This window comes from Lagenorhynchus albirostris, chromosome 2 (assembly GCF_949774975.1).
Source record: "Lagenorhynchus albirostris chromosome 2, mLagAlb1.1, whole genome shotgun sequence".
Taxonomy (NCBI): Eukaryota; Metazoa; Chordata; class Mammalia; order Artiodactyla; family Delphinidae; genus Lagenorhynchus; species Lagenorhynchus albirostris.
In genome coordinates this window covers 182205411-182222413 of record NC_083096.1, presented here as the reverse complement: position 1 = coordinate 182222413, position 17003 = coordinate 182205411, and the positions used below count along the sequence as shown (strand labels likewise).

Sequence of the window (17003 nt, the reverse complement as noted above, 5' to 3'; positions counted from 1 at the left end):
CAGCTATACGTATACATATATCCCCTCTTTTTCGGATTTCCTTCCCATTTAGGTCACCATTGAGCAGAGTTTCCTGTGCTATACAGTAGGTTCTCATTAGTTATCTATTTTATACATAGTATCAATAATGTATACATGTCAATCTCGATCTCCCAATTCAACTCACCCACCCCCTTCCCCCTTGGTATCCATACTTTTTTTTTTTTTTGCGGTACGCGGGCATCTCACTGTTGCGGCCTCTCCCGTTGCGGAGCACAGGCTCTGGACGCGCAGGCTCAGCGGCCATGGCTTACGGGCCCAGCCGCTCCGTGGCATGTGGGATCTTCCCGGACCGGAGCATAAACCCGTGTCCCCTGCATCGGCAGGCAGCCTCTCAACCACTGTGCCACCAGGGAAGCCCAGTATCCATACGTTTGTTCTGTATGTCTGTGTCTCTATTTCTGCTTTGCAAATAAGATCACCTGTACCATTTTTCTAGAGTCCGCACATATGTGTTGATATACGATATTTGTTTTTCTCTTTCTGACTTACTTCACCCTGTATGACAGTCTCTAGGCCCATCCACGTCTCTACAAATGACCCAATTTCGTTCCTTTTTATGGCTGAGGCCACTTTACTTATTAGTTTTGATATGCAATATTATTTTGTCATTCAGTTTTAAGCAGCCATTTCTACATTGATTTCTTCATTTACCTAGGGAAAAATTAGAAATATGTTTTAAAATTCAAAAAGAGCCAGCAGTTTGGAGCCTTCCAGGGGGAGGGCAGTGAATGGTTTCTGACCTTGAGGTATTATGGTCAAAGAATGCTATAAAATTAGATTAGATATAGGGTCTCTTGGTATATGGCAATACCTGCTTGGTGGCCTAAGATATATATGAATATATATACACACATATATGAATAATAATATATATACACACATATATGAATAATCAGTTTTTATAAGTTTCAAAGGATACTTGAAAATGACACATATTCTCTAAACTGGTTGTACAGGTTCTACAAGATCATCTCTTTAAACTGTATTTTATAATATTCTCATTAATTCTTTTTCTGCTTGATCAACCAATTTACTGACAGAAGTGTGTCAAAACCTCCTATGATTGTAGGTTTGTCAGTTTCCCCTTATAAAGTCCATCAATTTGTCCTTTATCTTTGACAGCTGTGGTTGTTAGAAGTTCATGGATTCAGAATCACTTTTTCCTAGTGAATTATTCCCTTAATTATTATTTAATAGGCTTCTTGATCCCCAGCAATGCCTTTGCCTTTTGTCACTTTTGTCTGATGTTAATGTTGTTAAACTAATTTCATTTAATATTTTAACACGTCTTTTTCCACCTGTTAAGTTCTACTCAAGAGGCAGCAGTGGTTCAGACCCCAGGTATGTCCCTTACGAGCCGTGCGACTGGCCAAAGACAGGACAACTGGCCACCAAAAACAACAACATATTTGGTATGTTCAGTCCACTGCAGTTTAAATCCATCAGTTGATAATGATATCAGAAAAAAAAGCCATTGGCCCCACCCTTGAAGGATGCTGGGAACTGTCTCACTATTTTAAAAATTAGCAAACAAAAGAGAAGAAAATCAAGCATTATTCTGCCTTCTCTATATGAATCGCACCTCAAGGCAACCAAAGAATTGGTGAGGAGAAGTTTCGTTTTAAGGAAGCATTCCAGCTGATACACGAAGAAGTGTTCTAGGAGTAAAACATCACCACTGTGTAGCCTTGAGTGAAGCGATCACTCCATAAGCAGCAGTCTGGATGGTCACTGATGGGGCATAAGAAGCAACCCAGGCCTCGTGCTGCTGCAGAGATGGGGACACACCACCAGCAATACAGACGCCTTGCCCCAAGCCAAAAGCACGCATTTATTCACACATCTAGATCTAACTCCAATTTACAGGCAAAACAGGCGATAGAGGAACACCGCAGATGTCACCACTGGGCCGCAAAACCGAAGTGCAGACACTGGGAGGCTCTAGGGCACCAGCAACGTGGCGACTTCAACAAATAAATTAAAGCAAAAAAACAGAGACAGGATGGTGATGACAGCTGTAGGTAGAAAGAGACTGGAGAGTCACACCATCCCAACGCACAGACCTTACTGAGATCCCGATTTGAACAAACTATTAAAAAACTTTATGAAGTTACTGGGGAAATGTTAACATTGGCTAGATATTAAGTTATAATATTAAGTCAGCATTAATTTTAGATGGGGTAACATTATTGAGTTTATGTATTTTAAAAAAGACTCTACTTTTTTAGATCTACATAAGAAAATATCTATAGATGAAATCATATAACCTCTGGAATTTGCATCGAACAGCCCTGGTTTGGGGAGGGACCTGGGCAGGGATGTCACCGATAACTGTCAGAGGTAAGTGGCAGGGGCACTGATTGACTGCGCTGTTCTCTCCAACTGTGAACGTGTTTGAAGTTTTTCACGTTCAACATTTTCTATATAAGAAAATTCGCAGACAAAGCTTGGCCCTGGATTTCGCATTTGCCGGGGGCCCAGCGCTCACCCGCATCAAAGGAGCCGTCCTTGTGAATCAGGACGAGGAGGTGGGGCAGGGAGGCCGAGCTGCTCTGCCCGGCCTCGTCCAGCTCAACCAGCTGCAGCCGCGGCGTTGTCTCGGGGGGGAAGCGGTAGAACTGGAAGGTGAAATACACAGTCTGTGGCCACGGCGCTGCCTGGTCGTCCTGGGACACCCTGGATCCAACGACAGCTCCGAGTTAATCAAGGGTCCGGGCGGAGAACCCGGGCTTTTCTCACACACTCGCAGGGAGACAGCAGGTGAGAGGCTGCCTCCTTCATCCACACCAGCAGCCCTACTGTGACCTCGGGGAGCCCGCCGGGCATACCCCCACTTCAGGCATGGCTGGAGAGCCCAGATCTCGGGGCTACACCAGTACCCAAGGACAGGGCAACACTCTGTCCACGCTGTAACTAAGGACCACAGGAGATCGGTCAAAGCACGTTTTACAGCATTTGGAAATGGTAGTGGGTGGGTCCCAGCCAAACGAAAATAAAGACAGAGGGCATTCCGCAGTCCCGCTAAGACCGGATCGGAGTATTCTCCCAGAGCCACAAAGAAGTTCTTCCTCAGCGCAAGAAAGGCGAAAGCCAAGAAAAGAGCAACAGACCAAATAGTCAAGAGTTTACCTGCTAAAGGCAAGAAACTGTAGCACTATCTCGTTGCCTTGCAGACAGTCTGATTCTTCCTTCTGAGGGTTGAACTTCACGGGGTCTGTAGGATCCACGGCCTCGGCGGGTTGCTTGTTGGCGTCCAGAATCTCGGGAAAGCCGGCGGACCGCAGCAGCGCTAGGGAGGCTCGTGACGGCTTCCCTCCAGAGCTGCGACAGAAGGCCTCCTGAGCCAGCCTCCAGGAAAGGGCCAACCAAGAGGCAGGACCCGGAAAGCCAGCTCTCTAGGAAAGCCCACCGCTCAGGGGTTCGAAGGGTCTTGATCACACAGCACTTGCCCTGGGCCCTCCCAGACCTGCCCCTCACCTCCTGGTCCGGGCTCCCACGATGATCGGGGCGTGCACAGGTGTGAACGGCAGCTCCTGCAACTGCTCAGCAGTGGAGGTGCCCGGGACCGAGGCCGTTTGGCTCAGGTCAGCTTCCAGGTGAGAGATCCTGCCCTCCAAGGGGAACTCCTGCCGAACACAGTGGGGCCCCAGGTGAGGCCAACCCAGGCACCAAGGATGCCTGGACTTGGGGCTCGTGGGTGAACTGCCTCTGTCACATTGCAGATGAAAACAGGAGGCTCAGCTGCACTGGAATTTCAGGGAAGCGGTGAGTAATTTCAGTATAAGAATATTCCATGCAATATCTGGGACACACTTATGCTGGAAAGTATTGTTTATCTGAAATTCAAATTCACCAGGGCATCCTGTGTTTTATGTGAGTCGAAAAGCAACGAGGAAGGAATCATAATTTTTTGAACAGCCCAGTAGCACAGGAGACATCTGCTGCCTGAGAAGGCGAATGAACATCAAAACCACGTCTACGGAACAGAAAGATGAAACCAACTCCAATAACGCTAGGGAGACTGTGGGACGGAGCCCCCGAGCTTGTGTAAACGCTTCCCTGTCCCCATGTCACCGAATGCTCTAGGCTTTCACCGGCACCCTCCGCCCGCCTCCGTCTAAAGGAAGAGCCTGACGGGGTCTGGGACGCTCTCTCTCCAACTGGCTTCCCAAGCTTCCCGTTTCATTCAGAAGGAGCCCCACGTGACTGGAAGCAAGGAACACGGGCCTCAGGCGCCGGTAACAGAAGAGATGAAGGCTCTTCATAATGACACGAGCCCAGATATAGTTTAGAATCAGGCACTTCACCGTGAGGGTTTTCAAGGAAGTAATTAAATGGAACCATTTTTCCTCAGCAGACTTCCAAGGCAAGACTGAAGTTTGCAGGTGAACCAGCAAACTCTACGTGAGTCCCCCAAGTTCAGTAGAAGGAAACAGGCCTATTTTAGCCCTCTGGCTCCACTGGGATCGGGGACGGTGGGCTTCACAAACTCTCCTCCAGCCGCAGGGCGAGCGTCCTGGAGGGGGAGCTGGCAACTTGGACTGACCTCTATTTACATCTCCAGCGAAACCTCCCCTCTCCTCTCACGTTCAGAGACCTAAGGGCGCTCGTACTTTGTCTTCTCAGGTGGAGCAGAGCCTACATCAAGCCCTGTGGCAGGAGAAGCTCCCAGACCAAGTACCCTTGGCCACCGAGACGGACGGTGGCAAAGATCTAAAGCTGGAAGGGGGTGATGTCCAGCCCCCACCCAACGCCCGCAACACAGAGAACCCAGGAAGGTCTTGGTCACCTCACCAAGGACCAGGGCAGCTCACGAAGTCAGAGACTGCCACAGAACTCAGGAGTTTGGAGCCATTTCCTGGAAGGAGGCAGGCGAGAGGAGGGGCAGCCTACTTACCCCCGGGGCCAGGGAGAGCGTGGGGCTCCCCGGTGGCTTTGAGGAGGCTTCGGCCGAGCGGCGCTGAGCTGGGGACTGTGGGGAAGCCGCCAGCTGGGAAAGCGACAGCTGAAGGGAAGAAAGCTTGGGTAAGACGACAAATGCACCCCAGTACCTTCACTAAGCCCCGCCCACCGCCCGCTGGCAGAGGCCCCTGGGAAGGGGGGGAGGGGGGGAGGGAGGGAGGGAGGGAGGGAGGAGGGCTCTGGTGCGGCCAGAGGGAGCGGTGAGGTCTGGGATCTCCTGGAACCCGGCATCACGTCTAATTGCTTCTTCTCTAACTACCGAGAGGGGCAATCCTGTGGTTTCTCCCACATCGTAATATTTGAATAAAAATATTACTAACAAGGAAAAGCAAGTGGAGAAGGGGAAATGGCCGGGGAAGCCGGGTGGGTTCTCTGACACTCGGGCTGCAGGGCCGGCTTGTCTCTGAACCTCTCTGGGTTTCACCTCCACCCCTGGACTAAACTTCTCCAAGACCCCTTCTGATTCTAACCACCTGTGTTCCTACGACATGAACCCGCCCGTTAAGGCAGTGACCATGATGGCAGCTGATGTGGGCCCTGGAAGCCCCACTCCACCACTTCACTGCCACGTGACGTGGGCAGGTCGCCTAACTAACTTGGTCTTGCCTCAGTCTCCTCATCTGTAAAATGGGGGTGCTAACAGTACCTAGGTCACAGGCCTACGGTGAGAAAGGGCTTGGCAAGGTACCCGGCACAGAGTCAGGTAAATGTGACTAACGTGAGAAAACGAACGTTGCACTAAAAGGCCGGTGTGAAGAGGTGGAGGGCCCTCGCTCTGCTGAAGACCCGTCTCTCAAATCCTGGTCTCTATTTATGATGTCCACGTTAACAAATGAGACGTCTGTCAGCAGCAGCGACAGCTGGCCCGGGGGCGGGGGGGGGCGGGGGAGGGCTGGTGCTGGTACAGAGAAGGACCCAACCCACGATGAGGTGCTGAAGAAATGGGCGAGGGGCACTGGGGGATCCGGGCAGCATCTTAGGGGCAGAGAATAATTTAGGGTCTGCTCAGCTCCCCTCAGAGCCCACAAGCCGCCGTGAGCGCCTCCTGCCTCTGGGGCTGGAGGTGCTGCCCTGTGGCCCCTCAGCACTTAGGGGCACCATGCCAACCGCCGGAGGGAAAATGCTGGGACAGGCCAGCGGGGGCCAGGAGGCTGTCCCCAAACACGTGTCTTCGGGCAAACACCACATTCACTTCTGGTCCAGTTTCCCAGCTGCACGGTCCACATTAAAGCCACATCCTGGGGACAGCCCTGGATACCGAATCATTCAACCTTTCCAGAAAGTCAACGTCCAGGGTGATGTTGGCAGACAAGGTCATCAGGAGGACAAGCCAACTCTGACCTCATTCAAAAACCACGCTGGCCAGAGCCAGCCCCGAGCCACAGGCAGACCCGGCTCAGGATCCCTGAGGGGCGGCCGCAGCTCCTAGCACCGGAGGAGACGTCTGCTCTCCGACAGGCCCACCAACGTGCTGGCCTCTGTTGGTGCCGCCCTGTCCCCTCCAGCACCAGCTGCTCGGCGCACCTGCCCGGCTGCTGCCTGGGGAATCCACGGCCTCACCAGCACCCTCTCCTGACAGAGGGTCAGGAGAGGAGGCTGCGAAGACCGCTCTTCTGTGTCCCAGAAGGGGAAAAAAGGCCATTCAGTCCTGAAAGATTCCCAGCCGTCAGACATAATTGCGGGAGAACACATCAGCTTGAGTGCGGACACAGGCCTTCCATGGCAACTGCAGGATCATCAACAAGCAGCAGAAGCCACGGCCCTGACGGCCGGCGCTGGGAGCAGCGCGCTAGGGACCTGCCGCAGAGACGGGCAGGAGGGCGGCTGAGGACACCTGCACCTCGACACCCGGGGGCCCCTCCCCTCCGGCTCACTGGGACGCTTCCCAGCCCTCACAAGTAAACAGGACATCAACTGTTCTTAAAGATGCAAAGGGGACTTTCCCGCCCCCAGAACCTTTAAATACTTGACTGCGGAATTCCGAAACAGGCCTCTCGGGCCTGGACTTACCCCTGGTCCCACTGGCGAGTCCTGGGGGGTGGTGAGCCCCCGGGGCGGTGGTGCTGGCAGGCCTGGGAGGAAGCACAGGGGCCGGGAAGGGGCCGTCAGCCTGGGTGGGGCAAGGGCACCGGAGCCCGGCTCAGGCAGGCCTGGCGCGAGTCTCCCCTCGACGGTAACCGGTGCTCGGAGCTGGGCAGCGGCCACTGGGCAGCCCCAGTGCTTGGCGAGCAGACCCAGGGCGCTCGTCCCCAGTCACCGCCCGCAGGATGGAGCCCGAGCTCGCTGCCCACTTCCTCGGCCTCCTCCCTGCTCACCAGGCTCACTCCGTGTGCGCTCAGGGAGACGTGAGGCTGTCAGACACCTGAGGCTCTCCTGCGCTCACCTCAAGGCTCACCCGTCCTTTCCCCTGCTCACCCTCCCCTGCCTTCGTGCGGCCGGGCTCTGATGCCTGCCTGGGCCGGTGCTTCCCTGGCTGGGGCCCACTTGCTGTTCTGTTACATAAGAAACTTCTAAACAGACGCAGGCACGGCTGGGCGCTCTGGCTCTCCCATCACTCACAGCCCGTCCCCTGAGGCCCACTCACTCTAGGGGTGTGAGGTCGGCCCTCCACAGGGTCCCTGGAGCGAGGGCCGAGGGCGCCCCGGCCCTGGGTGATGCAAGGCTGGTTCCTGCAGCACCTGAGGTGCCCAACTGCAGAGGCAGCAACCACTCCCACGGCGCTGTCCCCACCCGCCGAGCACGGTCACCGCACAGTGGCCCAGGGCAAGACCGGGCTGGAGTCTGCCTGTGCTGTTTCCACCCCGATCCCAGGCCCTGCACTCCTGTCTAGGAGTCCAGACATCACTCTAGTCCCTGAAACCCCCAGACTCTCAGCACTGTGCTCCGGCGTCTGGGGCCACCCATCAACTCCCCATCAGCCCATATACACGCGCTGCTTCTGCCGTCAGCCGCCAACATCATCGCCTCCAGTCAACGGTGGGGCTGCCCGCTGACCGGGGCCCATCCTGACATGGCCCCCTCCGCTCCCCGAAGGCCCAGGTGGGACCGGGCACCTGTCCGAGGTGACACGTCTGGTCTCCCTGAGGACCGCGCCTTCCTAATGCACCTCGGTCCCCTTCACAGTGACCCGACTCTGGCCGCTACATGTGGACGCAACCGCCGGCTGGACTTCAGGACGTCCTGGGCCCTGAGAAATCATGCCCCCCCGCCCAGGTAACTAGCCCTGCTCCTGTCACCCGCGTGTGGCCCTGACTGCCTGCACTTGGCCCTCCCTCCCTCCCCGGTGGTCTCTGCTGCCCAAGTCCCTGCACAGCCACGTCTGAGCCCCGGACCGGGCGGTGCCCATGAGCAGCTCACCTGACCCCGTGGCCCCCAAGCCCCAGGGCACACGGCACGGGGCAGGTGCGGGCAGCACCTAGCACCTACCGACCGGCCAGTGCACACGAGGGCCGTGACCCTGAATGCTGTGCAGTCTGAAGGGAGGACGCCCGACTCCCCTGGCAGCCCTGAATCCCACCACAGCACAGCTTCAGCCACCAGGCAGGAACCGCACGTGCGAAGCACCCCCGTAGCCGGCCCTGCGGTGCCCTGGGGCCGACATGCCACCAAAGCCCCTTCCAGCCACCTCGGAATCCACCTGGAGAAGGCACTGCAGGCTCACCCCAGGAGGAGAGATCCAGCTGATGAGGAATAAGGAGCGGGGAAAGCGGGGGGCGGCGTGGAGGGAGGCCCCCAACTCCGCTGGTCCCACCTGAGCTGAGCTACAGGCTCTCCAGCCCCTCGCCAGCCCAGCTCCTTTCTCAAAGCCAAGTTAATGTGATTCCAAAGAACTCGGCGCCCTCTAGCCCAGGGAGCCTCCGGTTCCTGAAACGAGCTCCCTTTGGAGGGAGTTAGCTTCGCTTCCCAGGAAAGATGTCATCTCGCGAGAAGCAAAACGCAGACCAGGATTCTGCCAGGGCCCCACTGTCCTTGAAGCCACGTGCCTCTCCCCAGGCAGCTCAGGGCTCCGTGCAGCCACTCATCACCACCACCACCCCGCCACCCGGAACAGTCTAGAAGATGAAACAGAAGAGCAGCACGCCGGATTCTCCTTTGTTCCACCCTGAAAGGAGACTGAAAACTACACGGGTTACCCCAATAAAGATGTTAAAAAAGAAAAAAAAACTACACGGGTTGACTTTGGCAGCGAGGAAAAGCCTGCAGGAAATGGCTCCGTTTTCCTCTGCTCAGAGAAGCCTGGCGCTTGGGAGCCGGGCCGCGTGTCCTCTAGTTGAGGAAGCTCTGAACCCTGCGGAAAGTTAAACCCTCCGAGCCCGTTAAACTCCTCACTCGCTCTTTATTTCCCCAGGTCGTCTAAGCTGGGCACTGCGCGATGTGTTTGAGGTGATTCTTTACATCCTGACTTACACAATCTTAACCTCCTAGACAACCAACTGCACAAAAAAGGCTTTGCAGCGGATGAAAGCAGTGCCTGCTGGGGACCCCAGGGCCCAAACCCACACACCCCAGTGAGGCACGGGCTGTGAGAAAATACACCAAAACCACAAAATTACTTGGTTTCAAATCTTTCTGTTCTAATGTTCCACGCGGCGTTCGCTGATTAAGTTGCTTCGCAAACTACACAATCTAACGGTCTTGCCTGGACAACACAGTGCCCTCCAGAGGCGTCACTGTCATTCCTCCAAGCCTCCCAAAAGCCACGACGGAGGTGTGGAGGTCTGACTGGGAAGCCCGCCTTCCGCCACTGAGCACGACCAGGCTGCGAGCTGCCGGGGCCGACAAGACCAAACCATGGGGCCCTCACGTGTGTGCAAAGGCCTCGTGCGTGGTGACATCTGCAGCGCGCACGAGGACGCGCGCACAAGAACCTCTGCCGCAGCCCCGCTGAAAACGGCAAACCATGAGGACGGCCCACGCGTTCCTGAAAATGGAAGCCCTGAATTAAAGTGGGCCCATCTGGGTGTGGAGCCCGGAAGCAATTAAAAAGGGGGAGGTCGACGGGCGGGTCCTGACGTGGGACGTTGCCAAGACAAGTTACAGGGCGGAAAGCAAGTTACCAAGCAACCCGCGTAAGGGAATCCCACCTCTGTTAAAGGAAAAGAAAGAAAACGACACGTGGATGAAGGTCTGTAGGTAAATTCATTGAAATGTGTGGAATGGTAGGAACAGTGAGGGGCTAGAACCTCACCCTTTAGACATGTGAGTAAGCGTGTTTTCCTGTACTACCCGTGGAATTTAAAATAACTTAAATTCTAATTTACTGATCGTTATCGGGTATGTCTTTGTGTCCCAGGTGGAGCCTGACGACGCTCCTGGCTGGACCGATGGCACCAGGCGGCCCGTCGCAGAGGATGAGGCCCCGCGGCAGGGGATGCTGGTGGCTCCCCAGATGGGGCCCTCCTGTCACCCCACCGGGACTACCGTCCACGTCTGGCCGTGGCGCCGCGCGGCTCTGGCTTCAGGCAAATCACCTGGTCGTTAAAGGAAGAACGCAGAGACTAAGACGACAGCTTTGCCAGGCGCTCTGTGCAGCTCAGGGACACCTCAGCCTCGGAAGGGACTGAGTCAGCAGTTGCCATGCCACCCGAGCCAACCGCGACACAGACAGACGCAGACAGGGCCACACCGAGCACTTGAGACAGACACGTTTGCAGCGGCAGCCGCCGCGCCCCCGTCTGAAGATGAATTTCCCCCACACCCTATTGCTCCCCGATCAGCCTCCACTTGCTGAAAAGCACTGTCGACAGAAGCTCAAGTGTCCAGTCCTCTCTTCAGTTCAGCTTCTAGAAGCCCGAATGCCCTACACTTGACTAAAAGGCCAGGAGGGGGCTTGCGATCTGCCCCAAACCTGGGCTGTCCGCGTCCCGCCAGGTCACACACCTGCATCCCACGCTTCTCTGCATTCAGCCTGGGGGGAGTGGGGAGGTGTGCAGACCACGAGGACCTGAAGCCCACTCCACGCTCCAGGGCAAGAAGGGCTACCTTTCAGGTCAGCACTTCTCAGACAGCACTGCTGACGAGTCGAGTGGGCGAGCATCACAGAAAGACAGAAAATAAGTACACAGGCACGAGAGAGCTCAGGCGGCAGGCTTGGTGACATCCTCCAGGCTGCAGAGAGCAGAGGTCTCTCCACTGTCCTCCCTGGGAAGGCTGGTGGGGTCCCCACGCATGAACACATTCAAGCCCTTTACCCCACAGTGCAAGCTGCCCTCCAGAGAGCGCTTCTGCTTGAACATAGCTGCGCATTCGGGGGGGGGGGCGGAGGAAAAGAGAATCAGCTGGCAGGGCCTGATGAGTGGGATTCGTGGAGGAAAAGGCTGCCTTGCAGACAGACCTGCCTGTGCTTAACTGAAGGGAGAGGAGGCTGTTGCTTAGCAACCGTGGCAGCTCAGGGCCAGGCAGGGAGGGGCCAGGCCTCGGACCAGGAAGGCGGGGCTGTGGGGATGTTCCAGGATGGGGCCCAACAGCTTGCCCCAAGGGCAGGGGGAAGGAAGGGGTCGTCACAGCCAAAGACACAATTTCTGTGATTTAAATAGAGATTGTGAAAAACAGCTTTCCCCAACAGACCTTGAAAATAAAGGATTACTCAGCATTCAATGGTACTCCAGACACTCAGAATTCACAAGGCCGACCCATTTGAAAGGCCGTTATTCCTAATTATTTGGGCTTAAAAAGTCATCCTCTTGAAGACTTTGATCACAGGAATGGAGGAAGTGAGCAAAATCTAGGAAGAGGTAAAGGGATGCTGTCGATGGAGTGGGTTTGGGTCTCTGTGCTGAAGGAATCCAGAGGTGCCCTGTCTCGGCGAATCAGGCCCAAGAGGAGTGGGAAGTATGAGACGTGCCCAGAGCCCTAGGCTGGGGTCACCTTCAAAGACCAGGCTCAGAAGCGTGATCTCCCTCCTGGAAGCCTTGGCTCTGAACCGCTCACTCAGGCTCTCCGGCAGATGCCGTACAGGTGTGTTAGGTTCCCGGCCGCTAACTTCCATCCCTGCTCAATCGACATCTTTCACTCTCTCCACTGCTGCGTGATGTCCTGGATGACACGACTCGGGTCAGGCGAGCTGCCTGTCAGTGAGGATGCTCTCGAGCATGTCGCCCGCACACGGGGTCACAACCACGTCAAGCGTCCAACTCAGTGTGCTCTGGGAAACACCAGGGTTATGTATTTTCAATGGCCCCTTCCACCCGGCCGCTTTTATATCTATTAAGCAGACACACCAAAATCCTGACGCCACCAGAACATTCAAAAGCAAACTACGGGTCAGGGGAATGCCATGCCGGGTTCCAAAACCTGGAGACGGAGGGCCCTCTAGCGGCCCCGCACACACACCCGTGCGGAGGGTGATGAATGGACCTTTGCTCCCTGGTAATTTTGCAGAACAAATAAAAAGGATCATTCATAACAGAAAGCCAGAGCACCTCACTTAAGGTGACAGTTGCATATCATTGAGATCTCCAAAGGAACTGTATAGGTTGGTAAAAGACTGAAGCAGGAAGAGTTTCCATCATAAGTGAAACATCAGCCGGTATTTAAGTCTCTTATGTTAGGTCTTGGGAGGCAACGTTTTCAAATGCTTGGAGCCTGGGGTGAAGGCGATCACGTTAATGTGACATGAATGCGGTGATAAATCCAAATTAAATAAACCAAATGGAAACAGGTTGCATCCACGCAGATCTGCGGGTCCCCGAACGGGAGCTGAAAACCAGATGACGCTGCTACCGCACGTCTGCACCAGAGCTCAATCCCTGAGTCCTCCAGCAGCTGAAGCATCCGCTCCTGTCTGCCAAGGACGCAGCAATAACCCTTCTGGTAGAGAACTCAAAGGGTATGCACCCAGCAGCTCTGAACCTTAGGAAGTCAGGCTGGGGCTCGGTGAGCCCCACACACGGGAGAGTAACACCCTCCACCCAGTCACCCAGAAAGAGGCTCGGCTCAGCGGGCGACAGGATCATCTCGAGCCCAAAGCAAGAGGCCTTGTGGGGGAGCCCTCCCTGTGGGGTCCCCCCACCCCCTGAACCTCCACAGTGCTCCCTGCTCTGTGCCCAGCAGAGCCTCCGGGGGTGGAGATGGTGGGCTTCCGGAAGACAGGCCGGGTGCCACTGGCAGGAACTACCAATCTCTACTCATTCGAAGATCAAGAAATGCAGGAAAAGCTCCTCAAAGCTGGGGTGCAACTACGCAGTGGAAACAGCTGAGTGCAGGGAAAGACCTGGGACAGGAGAGCAGGCCCTCAATCCGTCGGGTGACCACTGTCCACCCTCTCTCCCGAGAGCAGCAAGGATGGTTTCCCTTTGGGGCATCACCCTCCCAGCCCTTACCCCTGGCCCAACCCCACACAAAAGAGGGAGTGTGACCCAGGATGCACGCCCTGCCTCACCCCCCTCCCAGTCATTCGGGGTACAGCAGGTGACCCGGCAGAGGGAGGGGCTCCATCTCAGGACTCTGACCGGACAACTGAGCAAAAGAAGTTCTTCCTGCTGGGACTCCTAAGTCCGAGGATAACCGAGCAGCTCCCAGAGCCACCATGTAGGGAAACCCTGCCTGGAAGGAAGCCACCACGGACAGCTGGAGGGTGAGCAGACAGAGGTGTGGGAGACAGACAGACAGACACACCAGGTCTTCACCACACCACTCCAGGGCCAGGACGCAGCCAGGCCTCACGTCAGGGCTCTTCCATCACGTGAGCCAATCAATTCCCTCTCCGTTTCGACTATTTTGAGTTGAGTTTCTATCATGGAAGAGTCCCAAGTGACCCATTTCTCTACCCACACGTGCTGAATCCTTTGGGCAACAGAACGATGGACCAGCAGAGTCCCCACTGGTGAGATGCTCCCATGATCGTCTCTAATGCCGAACGAGTATCCACACCGGGGATCGGCACCTCTTCACCTTCTGCGGCCTCCCTGGGACGCTGCGCAGCCCCTGAGACTGGGCGGGGCCACACGCCAGCTCTAGCCCCTGAGCTGGGAGGAAGGACGCAGGTCATTTCTGGGCCTTTCTTTGTGCTGGGGGGGAGCGGCCGGCAATACTCTGGTGACAACTGCCATGTGTGACCATAGTGAGCAGAGCCGCCCCCAGCCCACATGGACGTGTACTGAGAGCAGGAAGCAAAGCTTTCTGTCTTAAGCCAGTGAGATTCCGGAACTATCTGTCACCAGGGCAAGCCTGGCTGACACACCCCAAAAGCAGTAGTGAGAAGGAAGAAACAGACAACAGATGATATAAAATAAGGAGCAGTCTGTCATACAGAGTGAAGTAAGTCAGAAAGAGAAAAACAAATACCGTATGCTAACACATATATATGGAATCTAAGAAAAAAAAAGGGTCATGAAGAACCTAGGGGTAAGATAGGAATAAACACACAGACCTACTAGAGCATGGACTTGAGGATATGGGGAGGGGAAGGGTAAGCTGGGACGAAGTGAGAGAGTGGCATGGACATATATACACTACCAAACGTAAAATAGATAGCTAGTGGGAAGCAGCCGCATAGCACAGGGAGATCAGCTCGGTGCTTTGTGACCACCTAGAGGGGTGGGATAGGGAGGGTGGGAGGGAGACGCAAGAGGGAAGAGATATGGGAACATATGTATATGTATAACTGATTCACTTTGTTATAAAGCAGAAACTAACATACCATGGTAAAGCAATTATACTCCAATAAAGATGTTAAAAAAAAACACAATCAGTTGTTAAATTTAAAAAATAAAACTCCTTTTTCCAAATAAAAAATAAATAATAAATAAAATAAAATAAAAAATAAAGAGCAGCACCTACCAAGGCCAGGAGATGCGGAAAGGAGGCTCTGCAGGGAAGAGACATCTGAGCCGGGCTTTAAGGCTGAGGGCAAGGGCCCACGTGAAAGGGCAAGGAGAGTTTAGTGTATTTTTTAACATGGGGATACTTTAAAACACTTCTATATTCTAGGTAAAAGCAAACTGAAGTTGAGCCCAACAGCTGAGGCAGTAAGAACACTAAAGATCACAACGTGTGCAAGTCCACGCTGCACCTAGAAGAAAACTGCAGACCCTTAAGTGAGATCACTCCTAAGCAGATGAACGGAAAAAATGCCAAGCACTCAACTTTTTGTAAACTTTTTCAAAATTAAGAGGGTGGACTTGATAAAAGCATATAAAATTAAATTTTCATTAAGTTAATTAAAATTAAAGATACAATTAGAAACAAAAACAAAGAACGGGAGAACCAATAAGTAAAACCAACAGCTAGTTCTTTGAAGAGAATGATGAAGTGAAGAAACCTTGGATAAGCCTGACCAAGAAAGGGAGAGATTCACCAAAATATTAGGCATGAGAAAGGGAACCTAATCATAGATACTTTCAAAAAGAAACAACCGGGCTTCCCTGGTGGCGCAGTGGTTGAGAGTCCGCCTGCCGATGCACGGGACACGGGTTCGTGCCCCGGTCCGGGAAGATCCCACGTGCCGCGGAGTGTCTGGGCCCGTGAGCCATGGCCACTGAGCCTGCGCGTCCAGAGCCTGTGCTCCGCAATGGGAAAGGCCACAACAGTGAGAGGCTCGTGTATCGCAAAAAAAAAAAAAAAAAAAAAAAAAAACCAAAAAAAAGAAACAACCGGCCCGGAATGGAGTCACTTGTCACTTGTACTAAGCCAGTGTCACCGAACCATGGCTTGGTACCTTACCTAACTGCACTTTCAATATTCCCCAGGAAAGTGGTCTTAACTGGCCAGTTTGGAATTTTCTGGTTGGCACCAATGAGGTAACAGCCACGTGGACCCCTTCCATCCCCCAGAGGAAGGTGAGGTAGCCCTCTCTTTCCTTACCCCCTCCCCCACCTTCTGCCTATAAACGTCTTCCTTTTTGTTCAGCTCCTCCAAGTGCCTTTCTACTTGGTAGATGGGATGCTACCTAATTCATTAATTGTTCAATAAAGCCAGTTAGAGCTTTAAAATTTACTTGGTTGAATTTTTGCTATTTAATGATACGAATTAGAAGCTTTAAATTAGATACAATTTTATCCCAACATCTTTGTAAACTAAAAGAAATTGACCATTTTTCTAGAGAATATGTATCCCAAAAGGTAACACAAGATGAGATGGAAAACCTAAATAGATCAATAACCATAAAGAGAAATTTAAATGGTTGTCAAAACATCCCTTCAAAAGGCACCAAGTTCCTGATGGTTTTATAGGTAAGTTTTATCAGACCTTCAAGAAACAGATGCTGCCTTTTGTTTAAACTATTTTAAAGCACAGGAAAGGGTAGCAAACACAGAAATAGCTTAAAATCTTAAGTGCCAACCTGACTGGATCACAGGGCACCCAGATGTTTGGTTAAACATTATTCTGGGTGTGTCTGTGCGGGTGTTTCCGCATGAAATTCGCATTTGAAGGGGTGACTCAGTTTTAAAGCAGTCTGCCCTTCCCGCTGTTAGGTGGGGCGGGGTGGGGGTGGGGGGATGGAGGCCTCATTGAATCCATTGAGGGTCTGTATAAAACAAAAAGGTGGAGGAAGGAAGAACTAGACCCCTCCTGCCTGACCGCAGAGCTGGGTCATCAGTCTCCTGCCCTCGGCCCCCTGTTCTCAGGCCTTCAGACCCAGATGAAATCCACGCCACCGGCTGCCCTGGTTCTCAGACTTTTGGACTCAGCCTGAATTACACCACCCGCTTTCCTGGGTTCCAGTTTGCAGACAGTAGATCACGGGACTTCTCAGCCTCCGTAATTGAGTGATCCAATTTCTCATCATATATCTCTTCCCATACTGTATGTATATCTGCTTCTCTAGAGAACCCCAAGTAAACACTCATTTTACACACCTAAAATGCTCATAATACCAAAACCTGATAAAGACAACAAAAAAGAAAGGATCTATATATAAAATAGATAACTAATAAGAACCTGCTGTAGAGCACAGGGAACTCTACTCAATGCTCTGTAATGGCCTATATGGGAAAAGAATCTAAAAAAAAAGAAAAGTGGATATACATATATGTATAACTGATTCACTTTGCTGGACA

At 53.4% G+C, this 17003-nt stretch overlaps 1 protein-coding gene across 3 annotated transcripts in view; it reads right to left on the bottom strand.

Moving 5' to 3' along the window:
- The window catches only part of NPHP4 (nephrocystin 4), a 126234-nt gene that overhangs the window by 36975 nt on the left and 72256 nt on the right, over window positions 1-17003 (bottom strand). For all 3 annotated transcript variants that reach the window (XM_060141619.1, XM_060141617.1, XM_060141618.1), the window contains 5 exons: window positions 7015-7076; window positions 4940-5047; window positions 3520-3668; window positions 3172-3363; window positions 2531-2718 (listed from right to left, as the gene is read on the bottom strand). In XM_060141619.1, the coding sequence (XP_059997602.1) occupies window positions 2531-2718; window positions 3172-3363; window positions 3520-3668; window positions 4940-5047; window positions 7015-7076 (699 nt within the window). The remainder of the gene's footprint in view (window positions 1-2530; window positions 2719-3171; window positions 3364-3519; window positions 3669-4939; window positions 5048-7014; window positions 7077-17003) is intronic.